At 40.1% G+C, this 13840-nt stretch overlaps 2 protein-coding genes across 4 annotated transcripts in view; both read left to right on the plus strand.

Annotated features, from left to right (window-relative positions):
• Positions 1-532, plus strand: part of LOC113010262 (uncharacterized) — a 74906-nt gene extending 74374 nt beyond the window's left edge. For both annotated transcript variants that reach the window (XM_080292644.1, XM_080292645.1), the window contains one exon: positions 136-532. In XM_080292644.1, the coding sequence (XP_080148770.1) occupies positions 136-161 (26 nt within the window). In that variant the 3' untranslated portion in view covers positions 162-532. The remainder of the gene's footprint in view (positions 1-135) is intronic.
• The window catches only part of LOC113010210 (uncharacterized), a 58678-nt gene extending 45397 nt beyond the window's left edge, over positions 1-13281 (plus strand). The window contains exons 1-4 of one of the 2 annotated variants that reach the window (XM_026149180.2): positions 4629-5030; positions 6849-7064; positions 8774-8995; positions 10963-13281. In XM_026149180.2, the coding sequence (XP_026004965.2) occupies positions 4868-5030; positions 6849-7064; positions 8774-8995; positions 10963-12305 (1944 nt within the window). In that variant the 5' untranslated portion in view covers positions 4629-4867 and the 3' untranslated portion in view covers positions 12306-13281. Of the gene's footprint in view, positions 1-4628; positions 5031-6848; positions 7065-8773; positions 8996-10962 lie in introns of those variants that run through there. The other variant, XM_080292648.1, reaches the window with a different exon arrangement.
• Positions 13282-13840: the final 559 nt, after the last annotated feature.

The following is a 13840-nucleotide window of genomic DNA, read 5'->3' on the forward strand; positions in this document are numbered from 1 at the left end:
AAGATAATGGCTGAAGAGGTCATTGGAAGAAATCCCAGAAAGTTATGCAAGACAAGTGTTGATTATCAGAAAGATTCAACACATTCAAGGGGCTTAATCATACTGACTCCCTTGATTCTCGTCCTCACTTTCCAGGTCCTCCACCGCTTAGTCACCTGTAACCGCTCAGTTATCCACAGTGTGTCCAGCAGCTGTCTGCAGCTGCAACCGTTGAGCCAATATTCTGTGACACAGTTTCTTCAGCACCTGAGCCCTTCTACAGGGAGTTGATTCGCTGCGGGGGATTCCTGAAGTAATGCTTGCTGATTTTCAGCTGCTCACCACGTTCATTGCCCAATAAGACAGAAAAATTATCGTATCTTGTAGGGCAACTGAGGTGAAGGGTATTAGCATAGGCCGAAGCGTATTTTTCTTTTCACCCACCGGCCTATTTTTATTTTTATTTTTTATTTTTTTGTGAACTGAATACATAGGCCCTTTTGAAATTGAAACTATTATCAACCCACTAGCCATTAAACTTAAATTGCCTACAGTTCTTCGCATTCATCCTACTTTCCATGTCTCAGCCTGCTGCCCTTGCGTGCTATAGCATAGAGGATGGCACTGGCCACAAAAGATTTGTAAAAATATCCTGAGGATTGTATGACAGATGTTGAAAGACCTCAGCCACCTCAAAAAATAGAGACAACTCTGGCCCTTCCTGTAGAGTGGAGTTGTGTTTTTAACCCAGTCCTGTTTGTTATCCATGTGTACTTCACTGTGTTTGTAGTCCTCCACAATGTCCACATCGTCCCACTGGATTGAAATAGTGGTCCATGGTTTCATAGTCCTTAAAAGTCCACAATCAAGTCAGGTCACTTTCAGCTGCAGATGATTCTGTTTGCACTACGTGACAAAGGAATGAACCACAGCCTGGTACTCATCACTCTCACTGACGCATCCAACCACCGAGGAGTCATCAGAAAGTCACAATCACAGTGCTCGCCGGCTGGCTCAGATAGGCATAGACACGACTGAGCATGTAGATGATTGCAAGGCGAAATTAACACACATGACAGATGGAATGACGCACAAAGGGTAACCTGTAAACAAGAAGAGGAGACAAAACACAAACTGAGTAAGAGAGACACGAAGAGAGACAAAGCCATCACTGAGACACATAAAGGATGAGGGAGACTTAAACACAGGGGATATGACAGACTCAAAAACTGAAGACACGACACTATAATCACCATAGTGGGGAAGGCACAGACATGGAAGGAACCTAAACAGATAAGAACTAAGTAAGAAAACCTGGGGAACATAATACAAAAAGGCATAAAACTTAAAATGCTGGATCAAAAGGCCCAGAACCAGGACAGAACCATATATAATGCAAATGCTCTTTCAAACATATAAAACACATTGTACTCCTTTTAGAAGGAATATCAGAATTTTTCTAAAGACTTGAACCATTATTATTTTATATTTTAACATGGATTTCAGTGTTTTATTATATCAGCACATTTTTAACCTGGTTACAAAGAATTATTATTAGATCGATTAAAGAAAATCAGGAAAATGTAAACTGACAAACAAAACAAAAAACATTTATTGAATAAATCAATAGGCTAACACATAATAAATCCTGTTTATTTACAAATAACCTATATTCATATGTATCATGTTGATAACAACAATGTTTATATTTATAAATAAAAAAGTCACATTTATTAATCATGTAAATAAAACGCATTTATCATAAACATCCACATGATATCAGAAAGAAATTATCCAGTTCAAATGACGTTCACATTTTGAACATCGACGTCCAGGTTGGGTCATGGTTGGACGTTAAAATTGTGGACCAAGTTCAAATGTCTACAGATGTCCAGAGAATTGGTCATGGACCGACAGACCCAATATAAACATGATCTGCACATCTATCTGACGTCCAATATTTAGTAGAGAGAGTCTGACTGTCATGATCTGGATGTCTGAGCTTCCGTGGTATCCGGCCATGGGCAGGGCCTACAGCCTCCCTCACCTGGAGCTGATTGAGTCAATTAGGCTGGAGATTTAAGCTCCTTCCTTACGCTGTTTCCTCGCTAGTTCACCAACAACCCTATGTTGGTAACCAGGCCTCACGCGTCATACCAGTAATTTTCAAGTACTTTACTTACCTTGTGTTCTAGTTGCTCCTGGTTATTCCACAGTGCTGAACAACTCATCCTGGAAATGTGGTTCACCTGCCTGCTTTTTGGAATTATGTCCTTGCCTCACCTGCCTGCCCTCAAACTACCACGAAACCTTTAACACTCAGGACAGCCGACACACACCACTAATCCCACCTGGACCACAACACCTCTCCTTCAACACTTCATCTCCCACCTGCACAGTAAGACAAAGAAATTCATAGCCTCCACTCTCTCCAGAACTCCTCACTGGCTACCATTTTAACACTGCTCTCCTCTCTTCCAGCGGGTACCTAATCACCAGTCCAGCTCCCGTTGCTTTCTTGGACCCGTCACTCTGCTTTTACTCCTCTCGCCGAGCCAAGACCTCACGCCCTGTTTATCAAGCCTTTAGTCGAGTGCCATTGTAAACATTATCCTTGTGCTGGTTCGTAAGCAAATGCTTCGAGAAGCTGGTCAGGGTCTTCATCTGCTCTGCACTACCCGACTCACTGGACCCTCTACAGTTCGCATACCGCCACAACAGGTCCACTGATGATGCCATAGCCCTGACACTACATACTGCCCTGTCACACCTGGAGAAGAGAGACACGTATGTGAGAATGCTGTTTGTAGATTACAGCTCAGCATTCAATACCATCGTTCCCTCGAAGCTGGACAGGAAACTGCAGGATCTAGGACTGAGCAGCTCCCTCTGCAGCTGGATCTTTAGCTTCCTGTCTGACAGACGCCAAGTGGTCAGACTGGGCAGCATCACCTCATCCCCCATCACACTGAACACTGGTGCTCCACAGGGGTGTGTACTGAGCCCTCTCCTATACTCACTCTACACCTACGACTGCACAGCCACTAACAACTCCAACATCATTGTGAAGTTTGCGGACGACACTACAGTGGTGGGTCTTATCACCAATGGTGATGAGACGGCTTACAGGGAGGAGGTCAGCGCCCTGACCCACTGGTGTCAAGACAACCATCTCACCCTCAACGTCGCAAAGACAAAGGAGTTGATAGTGGACTTCCGGAGGTGCAGAGAAGTACACACCCCCATCACCATCAACGGCGCTGCTGTGGAGAGAGTGAGCAGCTTCCGGTTCCTTGGTGTACATCTGGCTGAGGATCTTACGTGGTCAGTACACACAAACAAAACAGTGAAGAAGGCGCAGCAGCGCCTCTTCTTTCTCAGGAGACTGAAAAGATTCGGCATGAGCCCCCGCATCCTCAGGACCTTCTATCACTGTGCCATTGAGAGCATCCTCACTGGATGCATCACCACCTGGTATGGCAACAGCACCGCCTACAACTGCAAAGCTCTCCAGCGAGTAGTGCGGTGCTCTGAACGGATAATTGGAGGTGAGCTTCCCTCCCTCCAAGACATCTACAGGAAGCGCTGCCTGAGGAAAGCGGGGAGGATCATCAAGGACTCCAGTCACCCCAGCCATAAACTGTTCAGACTACTTCCATCAGGAAGGAGGTTCTGCAGCATCCGGTCCCGTACCAGCAGACTGAGAGACAGCTTCTTCCATCAGGCCATCAGACTGCTGAACACTTCATAGACACCTCAGCTTCACTACTGGAACTTTAACATTATGCACTCCACACTGTATATAAATGCCACTTGTTTTGCACATATTCAACTCTGTATATTTTATATATTTTATTATTATTATTATTTATTTTTTTTTTTTTACTATTTAATTTATAAAAATGTGTATACACACACACACACACACACGTAGGAAAATATTTAGTATACACATCCAGAAATGCATACACTATTATATATTGTACATATATTTATTAGTTTCAGGTTGGCCATTCTTGTATTTTGCTCGTTTGTGTTGTTGTGTTTGCACATCTCTGTTGCTTGTGGGGCTCGCACACAAGAATTTCACTCGCATGTGCTGTGCCAGTGTGCCTGCACATGTGATGTGACAATAAAAGTGATTTGATTTGATTTGATTTGTTATTTCACTTCCACTACATGGACTTAACAGAGAAATCAAGAGACCCTCCTTTATCAAACAGATTGTAAATAATTATAGTTATGATTATAATCTATGAGGACATCATTCTTTATGTTAAATGTTGGAAAAAACTAAAGATTTTTCCATTAAATCAAACTTTAATCAATGAATTTTCTTTATTCCACGATATCCCTTATAATCGCGTGGCAAAAATATCAACCTAGGCTAAGAGAATCTGAGTGTTTAGAACAGAACAAGACTGTTGATGAAAACAGCAGGCACACAGTAACATCAAGCAGCATGGTTTAACCTGAACACATTAAAAATGTCAAAAAGGGGGGGGGGGACTTTAAATATTTAAAAATCTTTCTATCAACAAAGCATTCTTACTTTACCGCTGCTGTGATGATAATAAAGCAACAGTATGAGTGTGAGGCATGTAAGTCAGAAAGGGTTAAGCATGGTTTGATGGTCTGCAGAAAGAAGCCTTATGCACAATGAATTGGTCATTTGAAACCATTAATTCTTTATCCAGGTTTCTGGAAAGTGCCAGACTTGATTTTTGTTGGACTGACCTGATGAGGGCAGCAATGCGCCTTTGATACTTCCAGTCTACCGGAAGTTCAATAGAAGAAGAATAGCGGAAATGATGCCGTTCAGCGCTTGCATCGTGAATGAGTTTTGTTTGAAGAATTTAGTTTGAATGTATCGGTTGTTGTAGCAATAATGTCTTCAGTTCTTCATCTGAGAGAGTTTATAGAGGGGAGATTAACTGCTGCCGCAGAACAAATCTTCTCAGAGTTTGAAAAAACGATCGTCCGGTATGAGGAGGAGATCAGTCGGCTAAGACTGCTGGATATCAGACCCGGGATAAAGTCACACAGTACAGGTGTGGGGATTTCTGTTATTAGTAGTAAATTCATGCGTTGATTTACAATAGTTTTTAATATAATCAGCCAATTACATGACAGCAGTCAATGCATTTCGGCATGTAGACGTGGTCAAGATGACCTGCTGTTAGTTCAAAGTGAGCGTCGTTTTGGGGAGGCGAGTTGGATTTAAATTACTTTGAGCGTGGTGTGGCTGTTTGTGCCACACTGGCTGTTCTCAGTGTTTCAGAAACTGCCGATCTGCACAAATGTCTGTATGATTTAGAGAGAGTGGTCCGAAAAGAGAAATTATCTAGTGAAGGCAGTTCTTTGTTTATGTCAGAGAAGAATGGGGAGACTGCTTCAACCTACAGGAAGGCAACAGTAGGTCCAATTATGACTTTTTGCAACTAAGATATGCAGAAGAGAATCTCTGAATACACGTAACTAGTAGGGCTGGGCGATATATCGAGGTTTTTTTTTAAAGATATCGATATATTTTCATACGAGATATAAGATGTGACAATATCGTTTATATCGATATAGTCTATGTTACGTTATAATTATACTTGTGGAGCCGCAGATTTGCCTCTCTTTCGTCCACTTTTGTCTCTACGCAACGTTACTCGGCCTCGCCTCTCCTGCACTGAACACAACTCCCCCTCCCCCATAGCTTCACCTGCAGGCAATGACAAGATGAAAGCGGAAAATCTCCGTTAGCGAGTTACCGTGCGTGGGGCTGGACGGCGTCAACGTGTTAGCGAGCTAACCGCGCTAACGAGCTAACCGCGCTAACGACATGCAGCCCGGAGGAGCTGCACGGCCTAAAATCCTTTCATTTTCTCAAAAATCGACAGCGCGCCTTATGTATGAATTCTGGTTGTGCTTGCTGACCACAAACCGATTTTATGTGGTACACAGCGCTCAGCAATCTGTCAAAAAATGTTTTAATATGACTTTGCTAAGCTACGGAGCTGCACCGCTTGATGTCGGAGGATTACGGCTACCGGGGAGGAGCCTCGCGGAGTGATACGTACTGTGTGTGTATAAGGACCATAAATGGCACCTGTTCAGAGACGTGGTGCAGCTCTGAAATCTGTCTCTTTGTTACTATGCTCACCGTCTATTAGTTTACATTTTGACTGCACAATTGTGAGCTTTTTGTTATGCACAAAAACAACATTGTTTTCTTTTATTTATGGACCATGATTATTTAATAAATGCTGATAATTTATTTTTGAGTAATTTCTTCATGTACATCTACGCTGTATGTAAATAAAAGTGCCCGTGTGACATCTGGGACACAGTGTGACTAGGAACTCTTTTTGTTCTTAACTTATGGCTTTAAAAAAAATATCGAGATATATATCTTATATCATCATCCAGCTAAAAAATATCGAGATATGAATTTTGGGTCATATCGCCCAGCCCTAGTAACTAGCACTGTGTACCTAATAAAGTGACCACTGAGTGTGCATTGATTAGTAAAATATTAGAAAATTAGCATTAACATATACCGGCCTTCTTAAAATGCTGTAGGTTTTCATTATCATATTCTAATCATCCTGTTGTTCATTTGTTTGTATGTTTTTTTTTTTCTTTTATTTATTTATTTATTTATTTTACATTGTGTGGTAATCACTGGCAGTCACATCTAAAAATTGGACCACAGTTGTACAGCTGCAGGGTTAATAACAACACCCAATCAACAAATGACTATGAGTAAATGTTTCTCTGGCAAAGTCTGCAAGAATGGAAGAATCCATGAAACCATGAACTTAATTCTCCATAGGTGACTATTGTCACAATTTTCTTGTGTCTCTTTGTTGAACACGAAGGTCTGGATGAGCAGCAGGTCTGTGACCAGGAGGGGAGCTCCAGTCTCAACCAGCAGGACCCAGAGCCTCCACAGACTAAAGAGGAACAGGAGGAAACCTGCAGCAGTGAGGAAGGAGAGCAGCTTGAACTGAAGCAGGAGGCTGAAGGCATTCATGTCTGGACAAGGGAAGAGCTGGATTTGTTGTGTAAACCTGGAGTAAAGCTGACCACAACAGGTATGCAAAACTCTAATATATTAATATTATTATTATTTCATAATTCAGAAATGAATATGACTCATATAAAAACATCACATGATGATATCAGAGTTAACTCCTCATGAAAAGAGCTCACAAAGACAGGCGGTGTGCATTCCTGCCTGGCATGCTGCCTCACTGAAGACATGTTTTGTGTTAGTACAGTAAAATAAAAACTGGGTTTTAAATCTATATTTTATTTTCTGCATATAGATTTAAGTCATGTTGGCTCAGAACTGTACGCAGAATGTAGGAAAACCGTTGAGGCAATGAAAAATGTGGATATTGGCCACAAGGACCAAGTTGGACTAGTGATTTGTACGCCTCATAAATGATGACTTTCTGCATATGAACAGAATTCTTTGCTGTTCAGCGCATGAGAGGGAATATTTAAAACACCTTAAAGACCTTAAATATCACTTGCATATCTGAGAGACCCATTCAGCTACTTTTTAATCCAAAATGTAATCAGCCTATTACATTGCAGCAGTCAGTGCATTTCGGCATGTAGATGTGATCAAGATGACCTGCTGAAGTTCAAAGTGAGTGCTGATTTAAATCACTTTGATTGCGGTGTGGGTGTTTGTGACAGACTGGCTCCACTGAGTGTTTTAGAAACTGCTGATCTGCTGAAATTTTCCAGCATCTGTATGATTTGCAGAGAGTAGTCCGAAAAATAAAAAATCTAGTGAGGGCAGTTCTTTGGGTGAAAACTCCTTGTTGATGTCAGAAGAGAATGAACAGACTGCTTCAACCTGACTGTCCAATAAGCACATTTTGCAACTAAGATATGTAAAAGAGCATCTCTGAATACACATAACATGTTGAATCTTGAAGCAGATGGGATACAACAATTGATTAGTATAATTGGTTACAACACCATTACCTTAAAATGACAGTGAGTTCACTGTACTTAGGTCACCAGCTCTCAACCTCATAGAGCACCTTTGGGATGTGGTGGAACACAAGATTTGCATCATGGATGTGAAGATGACAGATATGCAGCAGCTGTGTGAAGCTCTCGGGTTAATATAAACCAAAATATCGGAGGAATATTTCCAGCATTTTGCTGAATCTCCACAAAGAATTAAGTCAGTTCTGAGGACAAAAGGGGCTCCAATCTAGTACTAGGAATGTGTACCTAATAAAGTGACCAGGGTATTTTATTAGTAAAATATTAAAAGATTAGCTTTCATTGTCATATTCAGATCATCCTGCTGTTCATTTGTTTGTGTGGTTTTGTATGTTTTCTTTAAATTTTTTATATATTGTGTGCTAATCACTGGCAGTCACAAAAATTAGCACTTTAACACTCTCTAACACCTTCTTGACAGTTTAGCCTCTGTTAGAATCACTGACAAACTCTTAAACTGGTTTAAATATTTTCTCTCTGGCTCCTGTCGGTTCAACCAAGTCATAAAATGTAAATTCCCAAGAATTCTCATTTCCAATGCGGTGTTCCCAAGAGATTCTTCTTGAGATCTCTGGAATTCCTTCCCACCAGACATCCATTACATTGACTCTCTCTTCACTTACAAGCAAGCAGAATATGAAATGTTTGGTTTGTTAAATATGAGAAAAAGGTCAAGTTGCTAAAGCTTAGGGAGACTCGGGGTCAGAATATTGACTATGTTGACATTTTCTTGTCATAACATTAGTCACTATTTTCTTGTGTTCTTGTGTTGAAGATGAAGTTCTGGATAACCAGCAGGTCTGTGACCAGAAGAGGAGCTCCAGTCTGGACCAGCAGGACCCAGAGTCTCCACAGACTAAAGATGAACAAGAGGAAATCTCCCTCAATCAGGAAAGTGACCAGCTTTCACTGAAGCCAAAAACCAAAGATGTCATCGTCTGGACTGGGCAGGAGCTGGACATCATGTGGAACCCTGAAGTAAAGTTGCAAAGAATAGGTATGTGTGCTTCCTAAAGTCCTCAATAAATCTACACTGTCTTCTGGCCGTTCGGCACCAGGTTGTTGCGGCTGCACCAGGACACCAGACGTTCAGCCTCCATCCTGTAGACGGACTCATCCCCGTCCAAGATGAGTCCAATAACGGTGGTGTCATCTGCAAACTTAATCAGCTTGACAAACTGGTGGCTGGAGGTGCAGCAGTTAGTGTACAGGGAGAAGCGCAGAGGAGGACCAGGATTTGCCATTATTAAAACTCACCCTGGCACAATGCTGTCCTTGCAGAAGTGGATATAGGAGGTGACAGTGTCGTAAACTCATCCCAGCCTTTAGAAGTAGCCCTCAATGTGTCCCAGTCTGTAGATTCCAAGCCGTGCGTCTCTCCTCCACAGCCTCCTTACTCCAGTTTTTTTAGTCCTCACAACAGGTTTGGAGAGCTTCAGCCTGATCATGACGTGGACAGAAAGTCAGAGTGCAGCACAGGGTGATAGACTTCGCTAATCGTGCTGTAACTGTGATCCAATGTCCTCTCCTCTCTGGTCGAGTATACTGTTTATATTTGAAAGCTCCTGGCTCACATTGGCTTTTTTAAAGTCCCCAATTTTGAGGAAAAGCAACCTTTTAGCAGAAAGGGGAGGGGCGGCTATCTGCTGCAACCAGTTGGAGGTGAGTGGAGGGGGAGGAAAGCAGAGAGTGCCAGAATTCAATTCTATAAAATGTGATAGTGGTGTAGTATAAACACACAGCGCGAAAAGAGGTGAGTGAAGAAGAAACACTCGGGCACCATGGGAAGCCCTGAGCAGCCTAATCCTATTCATTTATATAAATAAAATTGAATTGAATTGACTGCTCAGGAAATTTATGGTTAATCTAGGTGTCATGTAAAGGTTTTGACTAATTTTTAAATAAACATTTAAGTGTTTTCTGCCATTTAACCTTTAATACAAGCCTTTCTATATCAAGTGTTTTGTTTTCTCCTACATTTTGTTTGTTTTGTTACAAATCACCTTTATTTTCTCATCCTTGGTGATCTGTTTATGTTTTATTTGATCTTTGTTCTTGCCCAGTTTTGATGTTTGATTGTTGCTGTTATACATATATGAATCAAACCACAAACGCACAGTGTTGTGTTGTCGGTTATGGCATCTTCTCTGTTGGGAGCACATAGAGGCAGGTTGATAACCATGGAGGAGCTAGAAGAAAGAGGTGGTGGTCTGATATCAGTTTTACGCAGGAGGTTTTCATGCAACATTTTGGGGATGAGTTTTGAACAGGAGCAAAAATCTTGGTGAAACACATGTGAGATGTTCAAGGCAAGAGTTTAAGTCAGTTGAACCAATTTTAGATATCACTGAAATTACAGACTCAACAGTCACCTAATATCACAGAAAGTACGACACAGTAATATTTATGAGAATCTAATAGTTTGTGTTTTTTTACAGCTGACTTTTTTTTTTTTGGAAATCTCCCCTGATAGGTGATACAAAAATTAGATTTCCACTATTAACTGATGCAGAAGCTGAGGAGAAAATAAGAAGTCAGTTTAAGTGAGTGTAAGTTTAAAATGTCCACCACCTTCTCTGATAAAATCTACACCCAACAAAGTTTGGGTGTAGATTTTGTTCTGCCGGTTTTCAAGAATTTGAGGTTTGCTCTGCAGCATGGAAAGGGAAAAAATATTCAAACAGATTCCGGATTGGGTTAAGTATGGTAAATATTTATATTTGACTTTCTGAAATATATGATTCTAAACTTAACTCGATCACAGAAGAAGAGTGTTTTTTCATATAGTTTGTAAATGAGCAGCCAAAATGGTTTTCACTGAGTCAGCAAAATAGTTTCTCCCCACAACATGCCTTTCACTGGTATATCTGAATAACATGCTTACCATGTGGAGACCTGCTAATGGTTAAGGTTACCTTGTAATTTCTCAAATGTATGTTTTGTTTTTTTAATCTGTCCCTTCAGATTTTCCACAACATGACTGTAAGGACAAGGAGGGGCTCACATATCAGCACGTCTGCTACCAGACGAACTCCAGTCTGGACCAGGAGGATCCTTCACAGATTAAAGAGGAACACAAGGAACTCGGTACCACTGAAGAGGGAAAACCGCTTGAACAAAAGCAGGAGACTGAAACTTTTCCTGCTAGTGAAGAAAGTGACTACAGGGAACCAGAACCAAGCAGTGTCCTGCTCCTTTCTCACAACTCTCCTGTCACAGATCAGTGTGAAAGAAAGGACAATGACTTACACAGAAATAATTTGAATCAAATCATAGCAGACCCGATGGTTAAAAATTCCAAGAAAGTACATTCATGTAGCACCTGTGGAAAGACATTTAATAGGACGGGAAGCTTGAAACGACATATGCAAATTCACACAGGTGAGAAGCCACATTGTTGTAGTTGCTGTGGAAAGACATTTAATAGGACGGGAAGCTTGAAACGACATATGCAAATTCACACAGGTGAGAAGCCACATTCTTGTAGTTACTGTGGAAAAAGATTTAGTTGGAAGTCAGACTTGACAAGACACATGCGACTTCACACAGGTGAAAAACCACATTCTTGTAGTACCTGTGGGAAAAGATTTAATCGGAAGGAAGATTTGAAAATACACATGGAATATCATACAGGTGAAAAACGATATTCCTGTAGCACATGTGGCAAAAGATTTCATCTAGACACAAATTTGAATAGACACATGAAAATTCACCTATGTGAGAATTCTTGTGGCATTTGTGGAAAAGGTTTTGGTAAGAAGACATACCTGAATAGACACATGCGAACTCACACAGGTGAAACGCAATATTCTTGTATCACTTGTGGGAAAAGATTTCATTTAAAAACAAATTTGAATACACACATGCGAACTCACACAGGTGAAACGCCATATTCTTGTAGTACATGTGGGAAAAGATTTAAGTGGAAGCCGTATTGGAAAATGCATATGGATTTTCATACAGGTGAAAAACAACATTCCTGTATCACTTGTGGGAAAAGATTTCATTTAAAAACAAATTTGAATAGACACATGCGAATTCACACAGGTGAGAAGCCATATTACTGTAGCACCTGTAGGAAAAGATTTAGCAACGCAGCACATTTTGCAAGCCACATAAAAAGTCATACAGGTGAGAAACCACACTGTTGCAGAGGCTGTGGGAAAGGCTTTATCCTTAAGTCAAGCTTGATAAGACACATGAGAGTCCACACGGGTGAAAAACCTTATTGTTGTAGCACATGTGGAAAAAGTTTCAGTTCTTCGGTACAGTTGAAAATGCATATGAAAAACGATGCTAGATGCTAAGTTTCATTCTTAGAAAATGTTAATGGTGTCTCTCGCTACATGCACGTGTACATTTGGTAAACGTGCATCGTGTCATAGATCCTAGTAAACTGGATTATTACACACACACACACACATATCTATCTATCTATCTATCTATATAAACAAGATTCAATAAACATTTATTTTTAACTTGACTTTCCATCTGTTCCTCTCTTCTGTTCGACATGCGGTTAGGTCTCGCACCTTAAATTCCTCTACTGCTGCTGCTAAATTTTCTGATATTTTGAATTTAGTTTTACCTTCCTATAACGATGTTGATTTACTAACAAATCTTTTTAATAATTATTGTCTTTCTATTTTAGGCAATGTTTGTCCTCTCAGAACCGTCCCTGTGAAAAAATGACAGTATTTGCTATTCAATTCCTGTTGTATTATAGAGGAAAACTTGTCTACATGTTAATCTCTTTCATTTAAAGGCCCTTTTAGTTTCATTTAACGCATCAGTTTGAGATGCAAGGGCTGCTTATTTCTCAGACTTAGTTTCAAGGAGCAGAGGTAACCCCAAGGTATTATTTGACATCATTAGCGATATTGTTGCTCCTGCTCCACCTGCTGGTCCAGTTTCATTGAATGAAGATTGTAAAAATGTTCTTTCTTTCTTCATTGAAAAAGTTAGTAATGTGAGGAACAATATCTGTCCTTCTGTGTCTCTGTTTAGTAACGCTGCATTACTGCGTTACTAAACCGTGATTTTTTTTTTTTTTTTTTGCGAGAATGTCTCATGACAGTGACGTAAGCGAGTGCAACGTTCGTGACAACAGCTGTGTGCATGAACTTGGGATCTAGGGACTTCGTGATCTCGTTTAAAAACAGCTAAAAACTCATCTTTTAAAATTTCCTTGTGGTTATTTTTTTATGTTTTAGTTTCTTGTGAAGCACTCTGTGATGTTTATGTTGAAAACTGTAATACAAATAAAATTTTACTTGCTTTGTACTTACTTAATTTGCTATATATAACTTTAGTTTTTCTGAAAATTCTAAGAAATTTCTTTATTAAATAAGTAAACTAAAAATAGTGTTTATTCTATTTTATAGTTTTAATATTGGATAACAACTGACTTGAACATAATATGAATGTGTTTTCACTCTGGGAACTGTGGATCCATTGATAGCTTTAGTAATCTAAAAGTTATTTATATTTAGAGGTTTGTCGTTTTCCATTTGCATTTAGATAGGCCGATGCATGGTGATTCTCTGATGTGTATCTGTTTCTACCTGTGTTGATGCAAGCATGACCAAAGCTAGCCAAGAAGCAGTAAATATGTGAAGCAAGGCAGAAAGATATACTCATCAAATGAACAAACTCTTAAGAATATAACACCAGCACTGCATATGTAACAAAGATGTGTTGACACAATGACAAATCTATTTCCTCCAAATTTTGTATTTATTTTCCCCCAAATTGTACAAATTAGTCTGTGATTGGCCTTAGTGTACCTAAAATCATATTTATACAAAACTAAATATGACTCGCGAATATGTTTCAAATGGAT

Source organism: Astatotilapia calliptera, chromosome 18, assembly GCF_964374335.1.
Source record: "Astatotilapia calliptera chromosome 18, fAstCal68.1, whole genome shotgun sequence".
Lineage (NCBI taxonomy): Eukaryota > Metazoa > Chordata > Actinopteri > Cichliformes > Cichlidae > Astatotilapia > Astatotilapia calliptera.